This window comes from Anser brachyrhynchus (assembly GCF_964034855.1).
Source record: "Anser brachyrhynchus genome assembly, chromosome: 6".
Lineage (NCBI taxonomy): Eukaryota > Metazoa > Chordata > Aves > Anseriformes > Anatidae > Anser > Anser brachyrhynchus.
The window spans coordinates 19,230,578-19,252,304 of record NC_137700.1 but is presented as its reverse complement, the minus strand read 5'-3'; the positions used below and the strand labels follow the sequence as shown (position 1 = coordinate 19,252,304).

General features: G+C 38.4%; 1 protein-coding gene across 25 annotated transcripts in view; it reads left to right on the top strand.

Annotated features, from left to right (window-relative positions):
- The first annotated feature begins 10,401 nt into the window (after positions 1-10,401).
- CTNNA3 (catenin alpha 3) overlaps positions 10,402-21,727 on the top strand; it is a 488,015-nt gene continuing 476,689 nt past the window's right edge. For 3 of the 25 annotated variants that reach the window (XM_080597467.1, XM_080597469.1, XM_080597468.1), the window contains exon 1: positions 11,054-11,191. Coding sequence is in view for 18 of the 25 variants with exons in the window: in XM_080597472.1 (XP_080453598.1) it covers positions 10,663-11,080 (418 nt within the window). In the remaining 7 variants the exon portion in view is untranslated. Of the gene's footprint in view, positions 11,192-13,527; positions 14,451-18,750; positions 18,945-21,727 lie in introns of those variants that run through there. The other 22 variants (XM_080597466.1, XM_080597462.1, XM_080597459.1 and 19 more) reach the window with 20 other exon arrangements.

Sequence of the window (21,727 nt, the reverse complement as noted above, 5' to 3'; positions counted from 1 at the left end):
AAGTGCAGTCAATATAGTGTAGTCTGCTGCCAGCAAGAGTTTATGTATTTTGCATCAGCTGTAGGACATGGGAGAGGAGAATATTCCTCTGGGCAGATCAGCACAGGGTGTAACGTACAGGACTAATCCTGAGCTTTGTACTTGGGCAGTGTTTCTTTTGTCCATAGAGGACCAGGGTGGTGAGCTGCCGTGAGAGCACTCAACCCAGTGAACCCTTCTCTCACCTCTGTCAAGTGTTGTTTTTCACACGTACTTTAGATGAAATGCTGAAAACTTGTCCTGGGCCCTGCTGCTGCTTTCGATGTTTTCACAAAATCAGAGCAGTGTGGAAGTACTGCAACAGAATAAATAGTAGAGAACGCCTCTACTTGCTGCAGACTCGCGTTCAGCCCCGTAAGAAAACAAAAGGAGCAAAAGCGCTCGGCCTAAACTGCAAAATGTAGCCCCCTCCGGGCCGCAGCGAGCAGGGTTCGAACCTGCGCGGGGAGACCCCATTGGATTTCAAGTCCAACGCCTTAACCACTCGGCCATCGCTGCTGTTGGTAGCGATACGCCCCTGCACAGCTCCTTACGCGGCCTCCCTGCGCGGCCCTCCCCGCCCCCGGCGCTACTGGCAGCCAATGGGAGCCGCCGCCGCTCTTCGTCCTGCCTCCGCCGCGGCCGGCGGGGCCAACCGGGAAGGGGCGGGCGGGGCTGACGGGGCGAAGCCGCGGCGGGCAGGGGGCGCCCGCGGTGCCCCGAGCCTCCAGCGAGGCCGCGGGGCGCGCCCCGGTGTCTGGCCGGCCCTAGTACCCTGCGCGGCCCGGGGCGCTGAGGGAGGCTTACGAAGAGCTGAACGCAGGCTCGGCGAGCTAGTTTTAGGGCTTCTCTTCAGCCTGAGCTGGGGAAAGGAGAGAGGGGCGTTAGGAAGCACAGGTGGGGCTGTAATGTCACATAAAGCACTCGTCTTGTTTTACTTCTGCAACGCTTACTCGATTCTCTTTATCGTTTTAAGTTAATATGGCTAAAAATCTGTAGTGCTCGTCTTACGCACCCGGTGTTAGCAATGAGTTCGGTTTGGTTTGGGCCGCTGTCAGGTACCGGGGTGCTGCTCAGTCCCATCGTGACAGCCAGCGGAGAGGTGGGCTTTGGCTCCCACGGGAAACTGGAACAGGTGGTCATGGGGCTTGGGCAGAAACGGGGGGTTCTGCAGCTGGGTGCAGGCCTGTAGTGCTAACAGACCTCTGACCGCCCCCGAGAGCAGGCGGTGGAAGGCTGGTCTGGTACAGAAATGCAGTACTACGTGTTAGGGGTTGTTTGTTTTCCTGCATGTAACTGTAGAAGGTTCAATGCCACTGGTACTATCTGCGTATTTCTTCATTCTCTCCCACGTCTCTTTGTGTTGTTGTGGATCTAGTTAAAAATAAGATCCCAAGCTTCATTCTGAATTTCTGCTTGTGCTGTTTAATGCTCTAGATGATGAGGGATATTTTAAATGCACAATCATATAAAATGGTTCTATTATCCTGCTTTGTATCCCCCTATCCAACTCATTAGTTCAGCATCATAATATTCTTTGTTTAAATTGCTAGTTGTTTAACGTGATGTTTTCCTGACGTCTGTGTAGTTTTGTATGTTAGAGTAAGGCCCCCACAGGCTGCATTACGCCTGATAAGATACTGTCTTCATAAGCCCATAACTTGTACCTGGTTACATAGACATGAAGGTGCAAAACGTGATTATGCCAAATTCTTATGTAAACAATTGCTCAGCAAATACCAAACGGATGAAGAGCAGGGTGAGGCAAAGTGGTGCCTTCAGTATGGCTTCGTATAGCCAAGGGGAACTTAGTAAAGAAAATAAACAGAAGTGGACAGTCAGGGATCATGCTGGTGGAGAAACAAGTATTTGTAAGGTGAAAATGCCAGAAAAGTCTTGTTGGGGCTTTTAGTACAAATTTTATTTCCTTGTTTTTATTAATTTGAGGACAAGGAACAAAGCTGTTTACTTCTTCATTCATGGATCTGCTGCAGTTTTACTTTTTTTACAGAAAATAGATTACTGCCATGAGCAGGGCCCCCTCCCACCAGCCCAGGCTTCCCAAAGCCCCATCCAGCCTAGCCTTGAACACCCCCAGGGGTGGTGCATCCACAGCTTCTCTGGGCAGCCTGTGCCAGTGCCTCACCACCCTCTGAGTGAAGAAATTCTTCCTTATGTCTAATCTAGATCTCCCCTCTTTTAGATTAAAATTGTTACCCCTTGTCCTATCACAATACTCCCTGATAAACAGTTTCTCCCCAGCTTTCTTGTAGCCACTCCCTTTAATTTCTGGAAATTAGCTACTTGATTTAGACTCGGCACATGCGTGATGTTTAGCGCTGAGATATGCAGTCATCCAGCAGGCCATTTGAAGCTTTGACTGAACTGACGGATATTTACAAACCCTGGGGGATTACACAAGATCTTGATCTCCTGAACAGGACATTTCTAGAATGAGTAAAGGGCAACGACTGGGACATAAATTAATTGGTTCTATTCTGGTCATGAATGAAAGCCTCAGCAACTTAAGGTTGTTGAATGACTTAAGAGATCTGTGCAATAGATAGCTGATGGGAACAGGTGGCCACCTGAGTCTTGTATGTTAGCTGTACAGAAGTATTACTTTATTTTACCCAGAAATCATAATACAAGACTTTAAAATGCTCTGTATTTTTAATTTTACCCAGTGTTTAAGGACTACAAGAGGACAAATTCTCTTACCTAAATGAAATATAAAATCGTCCTACCCTGCTTTTCCAGATGGTTTGTTTTGTTATTCCCATTGAAGGAAAATGAAAAAAATCCATTGTACTGATGGGAGTCATCATTCTCAGAGTCTAAATTAAAATTGTATTGGTTTTAGACTGCAGAAACAATTCTTGCATTTAATTCTACTGAAGAACTACTTCGTAAAAAATTACACTAGCTTTCGAGAACTCTAGATTTTTTTTCCTGTATTTTGTTGAAGAAGGGTTTTTCTTAACCCTTTTCTTGACTGAAGTGTTAGAATTCATGTCTTCAGTTAAGAATTCTTGATAGTTACTATGTTCTAGAATTACTCTTTTGTAAGCATAAACAAATATGGAAGTTATTACCTATCCACAGAGAGATTTTTGAGCTGCGTAAGGAAAATGTTCAAGAGAATCAAAATTCAGTATGTTTATTAATATTTTATGTGGGTTTGACAGAAGCAAAATTAATGTGAATGGTATCATTAATGTCTGCAATATGCAAATAATCACATCGCCACAACTCTCACATTGTTTTACCTCTGTTCTAATAACTGCCCCAAACTATAACAGCACAATTCTTGCATCTCAGCAATTAGGTTAACTGGCATTGATATTAAATTATGCAACCGTATTTTGGAGTTTCTATTTGATCTCCTTGTCAAGACATATGTTTTAAATCTACTGAAAATTATGTTGGAAAGACAATTATATGTCTTATAAGAAAGAGTGGGCTGGCTATAGAGATTAACTTAGTATGTCTGCAGAGCCAAACTCAGACTTAGGATTTGATGTAAATGCCCCCACTACCTACTAGCAGCAAATCCAAGCTGCTTCCTTAAACCAAATTTATTTGATACCAAAAACAAGGTTACCAGTCTAAACTTGTAAATGGCAAGACCGTATCCTTGGGAGAACTGTATAGTTAAATTTTGTGTGGTGACGTAAAGACTGCTCACAAACGGTCCACCTGGAAACCCCTGCACAGCTGACAGCTACATAGACATAAGCCAGTGTGTTTCCAAGACCACTCACGTTTGAGGGTTTGGACCTAGAGCTTGAGGAGCAGTTGATTGCAGCCTCACTCGAGTGACTTATGACTCAAGGTGCTTATGTAAGTGACTCACTCGCTTATGCAAGCCTTCCTTGAAAGGTGAAAACACCGTAGTCTAACCATTCCAGTCCCAGAGGCTTTTGGTAGGCTACAAGGAATGGTGACTCAGACATCTCAAACATACATGTGGTATTCTAAGACACTGAAACTTGGAAATATATTCAGTGTCCTTTGTGGCTGACAATTTGTAATGTATAACTTTTATATTTTGAATTTAGGAGCCTCTACTTCCTAGCAGGACAAAATAAGAAATTTATTTTTTCTTTAAATGCCTGTTGTAAGTGGTTTGGATCCACATGAATCCAGGACTTGAGTTAAAAGTGTAATCTCAGTAAAACATAATCACAAGAGTTGGCTGACTGGTGTAAATGCCACACACAGTGTTGTATTTAACCAACTATATACAATTTAATCTTGAAAATCATCCTCTCTCCAGTTGTCGCTTGAGCTAGAGTGACCTCCAGTGTTCTTTCTGCAAGCTGCAAGTAGCACAGCAGATAAGATGTGCTGCAGGTACTACAGGCAGAAGGAGCAGGCTTAAGCACCTCTATATAATCTGTGTAGATGAACAATGGTCAAAAATGTATCAGGGAAGAACAGTATTTTCAGGGTGCTACTTGAATTCTAGCACTTTGATACAAAGCCACAATTATCACCAAGAGAGAAGGAGATCTTGCTACAAAACAAATCAATAAACTATTCTAAACAAAGCCTCAATTAAAAATACCATTACATGTTAAGACCTAGATACTTTGAGATAGTAAAACTTAATATCTAAAAAAATAATTAAAACCTCCAGGTATAACCCTGAAGTAAAATCCTGAAACAAATTCGTAAACTAATAAACAGGTAGCTTACCAAATGCTGGTGAGTTTCCCCAGATGTGGGTGCTTAATTAATAAAGCACGTTACCTATTGTACACGATCTTATTTTAAAGATCTTGAAGTCCAAAATATCTATCTTCAAGAGGCTTATGCAATATAAGAAGAGAGAGGTCAAAAGAAAACTGAGTGAGTGGGATTAAGCTTCCTTAGCAATCAAGTAGGCACTTGACTTCTGGATGCCATAGCCGGCTCCTTGGGTCACTTTCTAGACATTAGAGAGACGGAGATCCTTGCCCTTGCCGGGTGATTAAGTTCATCTATTTTAGAATGGTATGAGCAATTCCTGAGAAATACACTCCAGTATCAACTGAGGGGCCCTGAAAATGCCTAGGTTTGAGACTAAAGGCTTAATGAAAGCATTTTATATGTTATCGATGAAAAGTAACAGTAATTTTACGCATACAGATAGTTAATTTGCATACAATGATACTGCCACTTATTCAGCTCACTATCAGAACTCATGAAGTTAACAGTGCTTTATAAATATACTGTTCTATAATTTTAGATTTTTTGAACCTATGGCATCTGTTTTTAAATAGGAAAAATATTACAGCCTTCAGGAAGGATTGTGTTATTAAGAATGTTTTCATGAACTGGAAATGCGATTTTAAAATACTTGTTTTGGGAACGCAAGCTAAACTAAAACCATTACTACTTGGATTTTATTCTTCAGGTTAGCACTAAATGTGAAATAAACACTAAAAAAACTTTAGTATATCTCATGGGCTTTTACTGAAGATTTAACAAGTACATAGGATATATGATATGAACATAGGATAACATGTAAAATTTCCCAGTGGATAAGTGTATTTTGGAAAGTAAGTTTTTCTCACAAAGGAATCTTAAAATTCTTATTTCTTCAGTCAGTTAAAACTAGCAAGAACTGGACATTGGAATAGATAATGGAGAGAGAAAAAGATGTTTAAGGACTTACATAAAATAAGTGTAACAAGATAGGTTTGCCCATATTTTTTCATGTCTTTAACTTCAATAAGTAAAGAGCATAAATACTGCAAATTTTTTCACAAGAATATGGACAGTTCATTAAAAAAAAAGTAGGAAAAATATGTAATTGATAATCAGTATCCAAAGGTATTCTTTAGTATTACATAATTTCTGTATTACTGTTGTCTTTACAAACATAGGACTGAGCCCTAAGCACTTTAACTTTGTAAAAATGTTTAACTTTTCTTTCTTTTTTGACCTCAAATGCAATGTTCATTTGGTAATACCTATTCCATGCCTTCTCATTCATTTGCTCTGTGCCCTTTTACTTAATCAATCTATCTGCTTTACAAATGGAATAGTTTCAACATTTATTCCTATTAGTGAGCCAGACTTTCCAAATGCAATTCTTTTATTAAAAGCTATTAATGTTCTGCCTCTGATGTTTGCAGCAGAAAAAATAAATTAGATTCTGCCTGCTAAGAAACATTCGCAGCAGTGTGAGTGGAACAGCAACTTAGTGCTTACATGTAAGTTAAAATATTCAAAAGTAAATTTTACATCTCCTTTGAAGAATGCAAGTGAATTAATGAATCCAATGCAAATAGCATATTACAACCGATAGTGCTAGCACCACTAGACTAAATCTTGTTTCATGTTTTATTCCTGAAAATAATGAATAACAAAAATAATGCCACATACTTATTTCATCTTCTGTAAACCCATTCCATCTATCAGCTTTGTAGATCAAGTAACAAAGCTGAATGCCTAAACTATACAACCAGGAAAATTTAAAAACAAATTACTTCAGAAAAGCCTGTATGGCCACAACTTCCCATTCTGCATAACTAAGAATGGATTTGTTTCAGGTACAGAATCAACAGTGGCTTCATTTTGGGGATGTTTAAGGTTTCTCTGATTTAGCACTGTGTTTCCTTGTTTTGTGGCTTCCCTCTCTTTCCCAGGGCAAGATCAACGTTCGTCCACTTTTCTTACATTTGGTTGAAAACATTCTGACACAGATACACTAAAATTTCACATTAGAAGATTGCCAGTTTGTGAAGCAATTTACTTGCTTTGCCTTACTTGCTTTATGCCACATTTATAACCCCAGGATCTATTGCTAAGAATATCTGAAATGCTGTTTCTAGTGTAATATAATGCAAGAGCATTGTTAATCAGCTGACGTGCTTAAGACATGACACAATCTGATCTAGTAATCACGCAGTGACACACGAAATGTTGAATGGAATCCCGCTGTCTTAAATCAAAAAGTTATTTAATGGATATTGTAGATCTTTATCTGGATAAAGAGAAGATTAAAAACCCTTCCCTTTACTGAGATTAAGACATTAATTATTGATTGGAGAGACAGTAATGTTTCTAGACATTTTTACTACCTTTGTTACTCAAAGTCAGAGTTCTGCTCTGGCTTCTCCTCCTCTGGTTTACATCAGATATTAATAGTGAGTACTGATATGTCTGTCTCATAGACAACACTAAATAAAAACTTCTTTTTAATGTTATTTTACTGTTTTCTTTTTCTGCCATGGATAGCTGTAGAATTTTGTGAATACTTTTTTTTTTCTTTTTTTTTTTTTTTTCTGGGACTGAACTGCAACTAGAAGATGCGAAGAAGTGGAGGACCAAGACTACTCAGGGACCTGTTTATGACATACCGAACTTTTCATCATTTAAAATTTGTCAGTGACAAAACTGGTTGCAACAGCTGCTGGCAGCTTCTATGGAATTAATTGGTATCACAAGCTTATTTATTTATTAAGCAAAAGCTCATTGTTACATTTATTACAGAAAAAAGGGTCAAAAGCGTTCATGTAACTCTTTAAAACATTAATAAACTATATATAGTCTGCTTTTTCCTTTAGCTTTCTTCTCATATGTTCAGTAAGCTTTTTAGAAAGGTGCTAATAGTTGTACTTATGTTTTTAATGAAGTTTCGAGTTCATTGTTACAGGATTATCAAACGGTATCACTGAACATTGTTGTAGATGTCTATGCAGTCAATTTTTTAGCTGCATTCTTACCTTTAAGTAAACAGTATAGTCATGTGTAAAGTACACTACTAGATCAGGGCCTTTTTCCTTAACGTATTTTTGCATTTCTATCAGATTTATACAGTTTTACACAAAAAGCATGTTCTATGCCTCTTCTTGCTACTGTTTTATATACAGGTTTAAGACATGTTTGTGGAAATGGAAACGATGTAAGTGCATATGGAAATACCTCTCATGTTGCATGTAAATGGTTATGTTTTCATAAACCGAGTATGCTAAATATCATACGAAAACGTTACTTTATGGGCCCCAAAAGCTCTCATGGTGTGACTATTAATTAGATCTGGCTTTCAAAATGCATCTGCCATGCTGTAAATACAGATAGAGTAACATATTTACCACCTATGTGAAAATAAAGTATGCTTATGGCTCCAATTCTGCATTGCTTGGCTTTCGTCCCTATTCTGAGCACAGATTCTTATGGAAGTATGGAAACTCTGATTTAATTCAAACTTATTGTCTTTTGTATGATTCAAATGTTAGAATAAAATATTTGTATTTGTAATTTCACCATGTTTTTCCAGATTGATAGATTTTTTTCTATAGTATATATAGAGCCTGTTTAATAGTTAATTAAAAGCTATGATTTTACTGAGTTTTACCAGCTGTTTTCCTCATTGTCAGTACACAAACAGAGGCATTATGATATTGGGTAAAACCAGTAAGTGCATCTAAAGCAATATACTGATTTTTGGTGAAACCTCCATATTACCAGTTACTTTAGAAAAGAGCTTAAATGCAATAATAGTGAGCAATTATGCAACAATCCCCGCAAGACAAAATATTTCTGTTGATCTGTGCTTGGCTTAAACCTGAAATACAAATTTGTACTTAAACATGATATCCATTTGTACCATTAACAGGTTTCAGTTATTCTTTCTAAATGAATAATCTAATTTTAATTCCTATTAAACCTCAGTTATAGATAATAGCAGTAAACCACTGTAATTTTTCATACGCGTAAAATCAAATACTTTGTATGTTTTGAGTCATTAAAGAAGAGGATGTTGAATGTAGGAAAGCTAAATATCTGTAACAGATGGAATGGATGCAACTCTGATTATTCTTCAAAGTCAGTTTACCAGGGGTCTTTCTGCTCAATTCCTTTGTTTCAAACTAAGCTTCTACATATACATCACTAAACAATATTAAAAGATCTGCTAACTACACATGTACTGTCAGCATTTTGCTTGTGCTGGTATCTATGAAATACAAAATTAGAACTTATGGTTAGAAGTTTCATTTTTCAAAAGTCTCCATTGTTGATGATTTCTGTCTGTGGTGCACTGCAAGTGGAGGAACACAGCACTAAGGTGCTTTTGCTGAATTGTCTGAGCACCTAGTGATCTCTGTTAGTATTTTAATCTCTTTTTGTTCTTTGGTTATTTTCACCTTTAGAACCTACATTTCCTACTCAAGAAAAATATTCCTGGTGAAAATTCCAGAAGATAGTTTGAAGAATTAAATCTCAAGCAATGAAAGTCTAGAACTCTGTGTCTTCTCTTTGTGAGGATCCCAAGAAGACATGAAAAAAAAAAAAAGGCTTCAGGAACTGCAGGCACTGCAGTTTCATTTCTACAGCTCATAGTTATGATTAATTTTGTTGTGTAAGTTTCTGTACTGCTAATTTCATACTACATGGCTTCTCAGTACTAGTGGGTAATGCCTTGTAAGCAGGCTGTTTTAAAGTAATAATATCTATTGATTGTATTAAATTATAGCTTATGGATTCAATTACAATTCTGACAAGTCTGATTAAATAACAATGTACAAATGTGAAATATATTAACTCCAATCAGTATTTCCATTAAAAGTAAATAAATTAGTAAAGCAACTGAAACTAGAAAGAAAAGACTAATTACTGAATTTACTTACAGATAATAGTTGAAGGCAAATGGACTGTCAGAATATTGAAATGTGCTGTCTGTAAAGGCTTATGTGCTGTAAAGGAAAAAAAGACTTGAGTTATTCTTTAAGTGATTTAAGTGACAGCAGTGTGAAATTTTCTTAAAGAATGTTATTTTAAAAATCAGCTTTTTGTTTGTTTGTTTGTCCCTTGGCTTAGCATTGTCCAAATATTTAAGCAAATGTGATTATATATATACACCGGTGGACCCAGGGATAACTCTAAGGTCCTGGGTCTGGTCACATTATTCTGTCTATGCCCTGATGCCATGCAGGGGCTAGACTCAGCCATTCACAAGTTAAACCTTTTTGATTTTGCTTCTGTGGGAAAAAAATCCAGGTCCATGCAAAGTGTGAAACCCTGAATCAGCCAGGATGCTCAACCTGGTGATTGGGGACCCAGACTGGGATGCACTGCAAATTATGTCCACCCAATGCAGACATGTATACCTTGTTCTGTGATCTGAGATTAATTTAAAGGTCCAGTGTGCTTTGCCGGAAGTGCTGGGTCTGGTAAGGTCTAGCTTTTATCGAAGCTGTGAAATCCTATCCAGAATATCCTATATCAGAATATATAAAAGCAGAACCTTGCTTTGTGAACCAAAGAGAAAAATTATGACAATTTGTAAAACATAGAGGAAAACCTACTGCCTGACAAAATCCTCTATGTCAGGAGTGTTACACAAACAGTGACATAACATTTGACTGTAAAAAACAAACAAACAACAAACAACACAAATAGGCTTCACGCACATTTGCAAGTTCAATTCTCAACAGCTACCATTTGGAAGTGAATCTGACAGAGTTGCCAATAGTGGCATCTGTTCATGGAAGTTTAATTTTGCCCTCCCTGGGACTGGAAGCATTGCTGCAGCCCCAGGTCTTCCCACAAGCTCCCTCAGGTAATAGCTTTCTTGGTGGGCACCCTTTGCAAACATGCTGCAACACAAAAGCTATTTATCTCAGGGTTTTAAATTAGAAGCCTTTTTTAATGAAACAGCAGTTTGGCCAGTGGTGGGCGAGTTACATGAGGGACATTCCCTCAGAGAAGTACCTGTCCGCGGGCAAACCGCGACAGCAGGGAGGAGGTTCCTCAGAGCACCACGTGCCGGGCGCCTGCACAGCCGTCGGGGGGGGGGGCCGTGTGCAGAGCTGTTGGCTGTGGGGGCAGGTGCGGGGAGGTGTTGGGGTGGGGCCGTGTGCAGAGCTGTTGGCTGTGGAGGCAGATGCGGGGAGGTGTTGGGGTGGGGCCGTGTGCAGAGCTGTTGGCTGTGGGGGCAGGTGCGGGGAGGTGTTGGGGTGGGGCCGTGTGCAGAGCTGTTCCCTCACAGGACGGCAGCACTTCGTCCTTGCGCTGTTCCCGTCCTTGTCTCTGTGGTTGCAGCGAGCTTTGTCGTCGTTCTGCTCCGGTGAGCTGAGTGAGGAGGAGGAGGGTGGCAGGGAGTTTCCTCCCTTTCTCCCCGTACTGCAGGCCTGCCCTCGGACTGGGGGTGGGGGCGGGATGGTTCTGCCTACCTCAGGTAATGGGGCATGAGCACCTGCATCCCTCTGTGGAGGAGGATGAGGGCTGGGAGTGAGGGGGGAACAGGGAGCTGGGCACATTAGGGCATAGGTGAGGGTGTCTTTAATGGGTTTTGGTTCAGACAGAGCCTTTCATATATAATCTGGGAAGGCTCTCAGGTGGAAAGGTGATATATGTGAATTTTATCCCTTATTGAAGAGGAAATGTAGCTCTGAGGGAGCCACATATCTAAACATAAACCATGTTTACAGTAAATTAAATACAGAAAAAGGACATTAAACAAACTCCAAATTTTATTTCATGATACATTTAGTGGAGTTTTCACAGTGAAATGACTGATACTGAAGTGGCGATGATCTTTTTTTCTGTTTGGATGCCATCAGATTGCATTGACAAGTAAAACTTTGCAGAACAAAAGATTAAAACCAGAGAAATTACTGAAAGATAATCTAGGTGTACAATTCAGAGCATTAAATTCAGTAGGGTGTAAAAGTTATGAAATAAATTAAGAATCATTAATAGATACTGTACATTAAAGAGGCTCAGACAAGTCTCTTTTACAAGAAGGCTGTTTTGGAAATCTGGAAGACAGCCAAGGTGAAAAAGTATAGTATCATATATAGTGGTTTACAGTAATTCATGCTGTTAAAATATTTTTAGATATATGCTTCAAAATTTGTGATGCTTACTTGTAATAACATGTGCCTGCTACTGAAGAGTTTTGTTCTTAACTAATGAAATGCAAGATCTAGTGAAAAATCCTTATAGCAGTAACTTTCTGGGAGGATTTGTTAAGGTAAAGGCAACTTGGGAATGATTAATCATAGAATCATAGAATATCCTGAGTTGGAAGGGACCCATAAAGATCATCGAGTCCAACTCCTGGCACCACACAGGTCTACCCAAAAATTCAGACCATGTGACTACGTGCACAGTCCAATCGCTTCTTAAACTCTAGCAGGCTTGGTGTAGTGACTACTTCACTGGGGAGCCTGTTACAGTGTGCGAGAACCCTCTCGGTGAAGAACCTCTTCCTGATGTCTAGCCTAAGCCTCCCCTGCCTCAGCTTGACGCCATTCTTGCGGGTCCAGTCACTGGTGACTAAAGAGAATAGATCAGCGTCTTCCCCTCCACTCCTCCTCGTGAGGAAGCTGTAGACCGCAATGAGGTCTCCCCTCAGCCTCCTCTTTTCCAGGCTGAACAGGCCAAGTGACCTCAGCCGCTCCTCATACGTCTTCCCCTCTAGGCCATTCACCATCTTCACCATTACCCATTAATGGGTGTGTACAGCCATGCTAGATGCTTTTGTTTTCTTACAGCATCTTCATATTCAGCCCTGGCATTCATGTTTGAGGTCTATGGGAGACCCGCGGCATACTGGGTGCTTGTGAGATAAATATCTTAAGCATCTTGTGCCATTTTAAACACTAACAAAGTCAACTGAATTCTGTTCCACATGATGTAATGCAAATGGCAGGACAAAGAACACGAAATAAAACTGGTATTTCCCCCAACTCTTACTCATGTATTTATTAAAATATGGAGGATCTCTGTTCACCAACATAGTTACTGACTTCGGAGCACTGATGCAGTTACAAAGATCCAAAGTATAGTGAATATCTAGATAAATTTCACTTGCCTATTTTGAATCTTGCAATTAAGTGACTTGCTTTTTTGTTTCAAAAAACTTATCTTTCAATAATGTTTATGAAGTAAATAAGAATTTGGAAATGCTGAGAAAATCTGTGTTGATTAACAGCAATTAGTAATATTTAAGCTTGGTTTGCATCACAGTTTTGGCACAGTGCTCAGGAAGTTGAATCTTAATTAGTGTAGCTGCTCTCTTCTCTGTCTGTTGTCCATCATGCTTTTGAAAGTCATGAGTTGGAGCTGAGCAAAGAAAGAATTATCTTCCCAGGTTGATTCTTAAAATTCTGAAGGAAAAGAATTACGAATGAAATAGTAAGTTTAATATAACAGTACTACGTACATTTCCCCATAATAAAGAATCTGGAAAAAGACTTTTTCTTCTAGAAAAGTTTCCTTTGTTTCTATGAATATTGTTTGAAGCTGTTGCTAGGGGGAAGAAATCTTCCATGAGGTGTTCTGTATACAATATCACCTTTTACCTGACTTTTAAATGTTCTGTGCAGCTTTAAGTGCAGAAGGTGCTACTGAAGTCAGTTGGCTGTTGCATGACAGGGCCCAATAGATAGATATTGTTTCATCCCTCCAACTGTCTCAGTACTGTCTCTTAATGTCTGTCCCAGTCTTGCGTTTTCCTCACCTGTGAATAATCACAGTATGTACTCATTGTTCCTTTTTTTCATGCAGTTGTGTCCCTCCAGTGTTCTTCACCTGGTATCAGATTACCTCAGCCTTCAGGATGTCTGTGCCCTTTTCACCTCCAAAACAACTAAAAATAACCATACTGTTTTGGTTGAAATTTTCCAAAAAGAAAATTCAGCCTGACACAACCTGTACTGTTTGAAAACCTGAACAAAACCATTACAATCTTAAGCAGTAGAATAGATGGTTTCTTGCAGAATTAAGAGAAGTGTTGGACAGCTTCTGCCCTTTTTTAACTTCCTTCTTTTTTTGGGACATGTGTATTTCTGTATAATGCAGTTTGAGTTTCTCAAATCTGCTATAATTCTTATTTAGCAAAACTTCACTGTGCCTGTTTAAAATGGCTACCTTGGTGGAAAATACTATAAATGTGGGTTTATTCATCTGGAAATACATTCTGAGTGTTTTGTGATACAAAGGTAAATGAAAATTCATGTAAATCGTGTTTTGTGTGGAAGTTCCTGTTACGTACATTGCAACTGTATTTGACCTGAGTTTTATAGTAATGGCCTTTGCTTTCATTCTTCCATTTTGCCCTCCCATGTTCAACCTCAAACTCACTGATTTCTGAGGGGACTTTACCATTGGCTTGAATGGCATCTGATTGAATGTCTAAAAGCTCAGTGACAGACCGTGTTCCAAGACTAATAATGAGCCTGGGCTTTTTTTGAGCACTGTTTTCAGTAACAAGTTGTCAGTAATGTCAGGAACATACAGCTTGGGAGGAGGTCCCAAATGGATACTCTCCTCCCCATTCTGACTCTTCCCCTCCTGCTTTTTTTGGAGGCGAGGAAGGGCAGGCAGTCATTTGCTGTCTCACTGTCTGTGCCTCTGAAGTGAAGCACCATCAAGAGGAGTTCTTCACTGAGCTGTTTCTGGGATCTTGTGTTAGAGTCTTGATTTGAAAGGTAAGATTAAAGAGAAATGAATTTTCCATTTAGTGAAAGAACATGAGGCTTTGAGTTAAACTAGTCATTAAATAATCACTTTGAGGCCTGAGTTAAAAGGATGAGTTTTCTTAACATGCTTCCTAGAAAAAAACTTCTGAACATGATTTTTTTTTTTTCATGTTCTGAATATTCAAAATGATGATCCTGCCACTTCAAGCCAGTAGCCAATGGTGTCCAATGGGTAGGTGTATTTTCCAAATGGGAAAACAATATCAGAATATTGTTAAAGGAAAGATAAAATGTTTTGTGAATGCTATTATTTTATCGAAGATTTACTTCCTTGTACTTGGAATTTTGCTTATAATGTTAGGAAGGTTTATGTAAATGTACATTTATCACCTAGTGTTGAAAATACAAGGCAATTTTATACAATTCTTTGTTATTAAGATATAAAAGATACTTGTTTCTAAGCGAGGGGTAGTATGTATACCAAGACTATTTTCAGTTATGTAAAATGTATTTGGATTCCTCTTATTAAAGATGTGAGGTATGTGCAGACCTAGTGAAGCCATAAAGACTTAAAACAGCAAAGAATTAAGCCTGGTGATAAGCATTTAGAAGAAGTACGTAATGAACTGTTGCTCTTCTCTCCTATTCCTAATCAGTTGGTATTAGGAAATTAATTTACTTTAAAACAATTTTTATGGGGTTATTCTCCATCAAATGCTTATTGTGTTAGAATGAGCGTAGGAGTCAAAAGGGGCAGAATTATCGTTAGTCAATATTTTTGAAGCTGTTTCACCAGAAACAGTGCGTCAGGTAAGTAGGGTTTCTCTTCTGAGCCAGACTTTGATTTGAAAATTGTTGTTGGAGTCAATAGAGGAAATAAGGTGCCTTGCTGTGCCAGGAGTCCCATTGGAAGAATGAATACGCGCGTGTTGAAATCACAGGTCTGTACACACATACCATTTTGTTTAAATAATGTTTTTTTTCCCCATTTTTTTAGTTAACGCCTTTGTAGGTGCTGGCTGATGAGCTGCTTGTGGGCATCCAAAATGGTGTGGTTTCTCTTTTTTTCATGCGTTTCTCAAAATGAATGCATGCTTAAAAAACAGTGATTTTATGTGCTACTATTAATTTTGAGGTTGATTCCTGCATGTCAGGAGACAGCAGGGGAGAACCATTAAGCTGTTTGGGTTGCTGAAGAAGATGAAGAATGTAAATCTCTATGGATTATATTAATTTGAAAATAGTTGCATAAAATGGTACATGATGGTGAAGCATCATGGGTAATGTGTGGGTATGAAACATTCTCTTTTGACAATTAGCAATCCTACAAAGAAGGGGAAAAACATTTTTAACTCATTGCAATGGAGTAAGAAATAAACATTTGTTACACAAAACATTATAAATGTTGTAGTAGATAACCCCCAACAAATAACAAAAAGGATAAATGGAGGAGCTATACTTAACAGGAAAAACATTAAATCTTACAGTAGTGCATTGTGGAAATTGTTGTTTAGTGATGTGTTTTTTTTTCTCCCATGAGCTGAACAATATCCTATTTTTAGTGGAAGGTCAACTTGAACTTTATTTGAACAGTCTCTGGTTCTGAATAGAGATAGGAACACTTTAAAAGTGATAACAAAGGGGAGGGCTTGAAGCCAAACCTTCTTAACCTATCATTACCAGCACAGGATAGCCATCCATGGAGGAACTGTAAGCCATTTAAAGAGAAAGGGGTGCTTGTTCAAGGGTCAAAGTGCATGCTATGAAAATAGCCCAGAGGTTCGTTCATATGTAAAATACATATATATGTATTATTTTTCTCAGACCCACTCTGTATTCTTTTGTAAAATATTCATGAAAACCTTCTCTTTTTGAATGAAATGGTGCCATTTGATGTCATGCTGCTTTCTTTTTTTCTGAAGTAAATACTGTTTTGGTATCTTAAACATTACAACTGTAGTTCCGAGACACAAAAATTCAGTTCCTGGAAAAATGTACCTTGGAAGGAAGTGTTAAGAATATAGCATTGTTAAAGTATCTATAAACCAAGAAGGAGTGTTTAGATTCTGTTCTCAGTGGTGTATATCCTCTAGAATTTCAGTGATATCAGGGGAATTATTTAGTTTACTGCTAATAAAATAGCAACACTGTCAGACCTGCAAGTTTCTATAGTGATACCTCAGTGGAGGAGGTTTTCCTTGCTGAGGCTGTAGACTTTGGGACCATAGCACACATTTCTGGGTAGTTGTTGGTTGAAGTGTCTGGCATGACACATGGTTGAGTCTGGCATGCTAGTGCAAAGCCAACTGCTCTGCAGCTGGTCAGACCATAGGATTCACACCTCTGCTGGAATGTCTCCTAGAGCTCGTCAGTGTGTTGCAACTGGCTGTGAGAAAGTGCATTCAACCAAGGCAGTAATTTTGATAGTATATTTAAGGGAGAAGAATGTGTTAGCTGATGTTACTAAGAATAAGAAATAATAGTATCTGAGTAACTTTGACCTGAATATGGAAGAAGAAATTATATTCTTTAGATTTATATTACAAATTGTGGTCAGAAATGTATTTTTACTCTTGAGCCTGTTTTATTGGCCACAGTTAAAGTGGGAGTAAGGTGCTCTAGTGACTAGGGAGTTGCATCCCTGATTCTGCCACTGGCATTCTGTATGGTCATAAGCAAATAACTTTTCTTGGGGATTCTCTTTGCTTGACTTAAGTATTGAAAGATGACCTCTACATGCAAAAGTGCTTTGATGGAATGCACTATATGAAAAGTAGGCATGACTGTTTCTCAAGGAAAAGAGAGCACATCCAGCATGTTACAATCCTGGGAAAAATCATAACTTAGTATCTCACTAGATGTCAGACATTTTGCAAGAGACACATTCACTGACTGAGGTATAATGTGTTCCCCATCTCAAACATTTTTTTCTATAAACCCTAACTGAAGCTTTTCATACCATTAGTTCAGTCACAAGCTGTTCCTCACCATGTGGATTCTTCTGTATCCAGTAAGAACTAGGCCAATACTGCATTGTTTTTCTTGGTAGATTCATTTTAAGGGATGATGTATGATAATCTCTAGTTATTTATGCTGAGAACAATGTTGAAAAATTTGGTAGAAATCTTGTGTCCATTGGAATTCTGTTTTTCAGATGTGGTTGAAGTTGGCCAAAGGATTAAAAAGAATGAAACACAGAGGGGTGAAAACATTTCACAATAAATACTTTTTTTTTTTTAAGCCCTCAGCATTAAAAATGTCTTTTGGCTACTTCATTGTAAATGTACCTCTAAATGCAAAGACTGTTAGTAGCCTTCAGTTAGTCAGTTCTTGCCACCGTCCTTAGTTCTCTGGCTATTCTTTTCTTTGTGCTGCCTTTGCTTTAGCAGATGTTTTTCCTGTTGCTAATGATAAGAAATTACAATCTGAAGTAGTTAGGGTGTAACCTGACAGCTTTATATGGAAATCTGATTTGCCAGGTGCATTAAGGATTTTCCCCAGTGTTAAATGAATGATATTCTCCCCCAGTGTTGGAAGTATTGTTCCTTTCCAGTGCATGGTCTGGCCCTTGAAATATAGCAGGCATTAAAACAGGAAAGTCCATGCTATTATTTTGAAACACAACTAGTACATTTTAACAGAAAATTCCTGTGTTTCTGAATATCTTTTTTTTTTTTCATGCATCAGCTAGAGGATTAAATAAAAATACAGCCACTGTTTTTGTTGCTGCTGTAAAATGTGATTTGTTCTTCCTATACTTTACTCTGTAGCAAAAACTGATTACAAATTAAAAAAAAAGGTGTTTTCACCAATTGATGGAGCTATTACATAATAAATATGAATTAAAGATGAAACATTCTTTTAAATACTCTCAGCAATGCATCGTGTCTTAGAAATCCTCGGGTGTGCTATGCACGTGTATCTTGTTCACAAATACTTATCTACCCTATAGGCCTGTGCATTTTATGAAATTGATAGGATAATATATTGTATGCCGGTGTTGAATAACATACAATGGGGAGAAAAGAAAACAAATTTGGTGCCAAGTGACTGGGTAAGAGCCTTATGAATCCTTTTGCTGTCCAGTTCAAAAGTCTGAGTCATTGCCTTGAGACAGAAGTTGGCATACAACCAAAACGTATGGGGAAACAATAGCCATGCTGAAAATCGCAAGAAATAAGCACCAGAAGTATGAGTAATGGCATGTTTCATGTCATTTAATTGTTCAAATTTGTTTTTATTAAAAGGGTTTTTAACCTTTTTTTACATATTTCTGCACTCGAATATAGCTTTAAGGATGCCCATCCCCCTGCCACCCCTTCAGCAGCCGCTGTGTCGTGTCAGTCATCCTGAAATACACTGGAGAGCTTGTCAGGCAGTCCCTTGCAGATGCCTCAGAAGCCAAATAGTGAGCCAGACAGTTGCACTGAAGCTCCTAACACAAGGATATTTAATAGGCAGTTGCTTTAGTTCTGAATATGGACCGTTTGTATTCTAGGATAGGTGAGTGATGTGCTATTAGTTTTCTAATGACTTAGCAGGAAATGGGTTCTAAAGTTAACTTTTCCTAACTTGCAGAATATCTTTGGCTCTGCCTTCTGACACTGACTAGTTCATCTATGCCTGTATACAGTTTATTTACTACCTGCAATTTTCAGACTATGTCTATGTTCACATTATGTTGCAGGTTGATATAAACTTTCACTTGTCTTTGGAGTGTCTTTTTTTCTTACACCAGAACACTTGGCATTTCCAGTTTGGATGCCTCTGCTGACAAGACAAAATTCTTGTTTTAAGTTTGCAGCACTTGTAGAAGTGTGCAGGTGGTTGCTTTTCTGGCTGTTCAGAGACAGAACTGTATCTTGTGACACATGCTTAACATCCTAAGTGTTGTAAGAGCTGTTGGTCTACAGTGCTGAAATTGCCTACTGTAAAGGTTAATGTAACCAAGTGTGAGGTTATAGCAGGCTTTTACCAAAATATCTTACAGTCAAGATCTGTGCTGTAGTTAGAGGGCATATAATATGGGAGTAGCTGTATATTTCAAAAAAAAATTTAATCATCTGTGTGTTATGACCTAAATTTCTTTGCTTTATGAAGAAGTTGTGGAAGGTCAGATGTTTACTTTCTAAGTGGAAATGTCAGAAAAAAGCCACAGAATGATCTTTACTGCCTGCATATTTTTCTTTCTGTCTCATAGTATACTATATTTGAAAAAAAATACTGATTTACTAATATGATAAATAACACTAACAGAGAGATCGATAAGTTAAAGATACATGGTCAGAGTATCAATAAAAAGTTTGCACTCTACTGCATTTGTTTGCAAATTTATTTTCCTATTTTGGCTGCGTAAAGGAAGCATTAGAATTGTAGGGGGAGGAACAACTAGAATCAGGAACTGAGCCTTTTAAATAGATTATGCCTTAGAATATAATGAAAATTTCCAGAAAGCAACTTAAAAAAGCCATTGTTGAGTTGAAAAGCCAGCTGAGTGAGGACTGGAGCAAAGAATAAAAATGTCTATGTTACGCAACATGCTATGTTTTAACAATCTAAAAACACAGAAGGTAAAGTCAAAGCATGTGGAGATTTTTGTGATCCTCAAAAATGCAATTGGATTTGTAACACTTTGCAAATTTGAGACTGTTCAGTGGAAGGATGCTGGAGCAGAATGATCTTTAGTAGGAGGAAGTGACTATAATTAAACTGTACTTAATCTGCCAAATTTTAAAAAGGTCTGACTGTCAGAGGTGATCTGTAGTGTAGGAAGATGACCTGAGAGAAAAGGGGGCAGCTCTTGCTGCAAGCAGCAGAGGTCTAACTTCTGAATTTTGAGTAGAGCAGCTGTTAATACCCTTCTACCAGTGACTTGAAGTCTCTACAAACTTAAAGCATGACTGTATGTGCAGAAAAAATAACCTGGCAATCATCTTGTGGTTTCTTCAAATCTCAGTAGAAGCATGAAATGCTGTCTATATCCAGTTCTTACTTGTCCCCTTGCAACTGATGCATATCTTGCCCAGAAAGAATTCACAGAATCGATATAATCCATTTGCAACTGTTGTGATGGATTTCAAAATGTACCCGTATTCTGGGAGGCTTGCGAAAATCATGTCAAAGATGAGGGTTGTGAACCAGCAGTATCATATTTAAAACAAACTTTTTTTTGATGTGAGTAGAAGGGAGATTCATTGTAGTGGTTTAGAGGACCACTAAATTCATGAATTGCATATAGCAAGAAAAGACTTCTTTTTAAGGATATGGTTTGTTTGATGCAATCCTGTAGAATTTGGAGGAGAGTCTTTTATTGAATTAAATGGCCTTTTTATTCAGTGGTGAATGCAGCAGAAAAAACTTTCCAGCAGTGTGGGTGCTTCTTTGTTATATGGGCTGTACCAGCATGCTGACAGGTAGGTACAGAAATGACGTATGCTCTGTGTGCCAGTACTGCAATATCAACCAAAAGTGTATGCACTACTGGCATATTATGGAAGAGACAAGTTAAACAGCTATTAAATAGGAATGCAAATACAGCAATCGAAGAGGAATGCAATATAAAGAAGCCAGGGAGTGTAGCAGGTATTATAAAAATCCTAAACGATGACTTTGTTTTTAAAACATATATTTTTAACATTTCACATTCAAGATATCCTTTTCTACGACTGATTGCTCCTGAGTGATAAAGGTGATCTGAAGTATTTTAATGTTTGGGTACATGTGGTATAGTTAACTGCAGATTTGTGAAGCTGAAAGAGCTGTTAAATTGAAAGGTGGAGTCACGAGCTACAGAAATGAGGATAACATGCACACATAACCTACATTTTTATTCTCAGCACAGCTTTGTAGTCTTAGAAAGTCATTGTCAGTTTTCAAAAATGTATTGCAATTAGAACTCAAAGAAACAAGAGCTGAGCTTTGAAACAACAAATGCAGTCCTAGCAGAAGAGAAGTATAAACAGATACTGTTAAGATTACTTTGTCAGGATGCCAGCCGAGGTAGTTGCCCACTATTTCTTGCCTGAATTTAGGTCTCCTTACAAATAGTCAAGGCTGTGGCTGTGATAAGGATGAAATGAACAGAATATTTTAGTCATGAGTCAAATTGTGCCCTAATGTCAGTGTTAATTTCAGTTCATTGAGAGACCAAATCTAGTTCTGTGACAGGATGAAAGTCTAGGAATGAATCACAGGCCCCGCTTTAGTGTGTAGCAGAACTTGCAGATGGCTGCAGCTTCATTAAAATGATTCAATGGACTTGAAATAATTAATATGGATTAAAACTG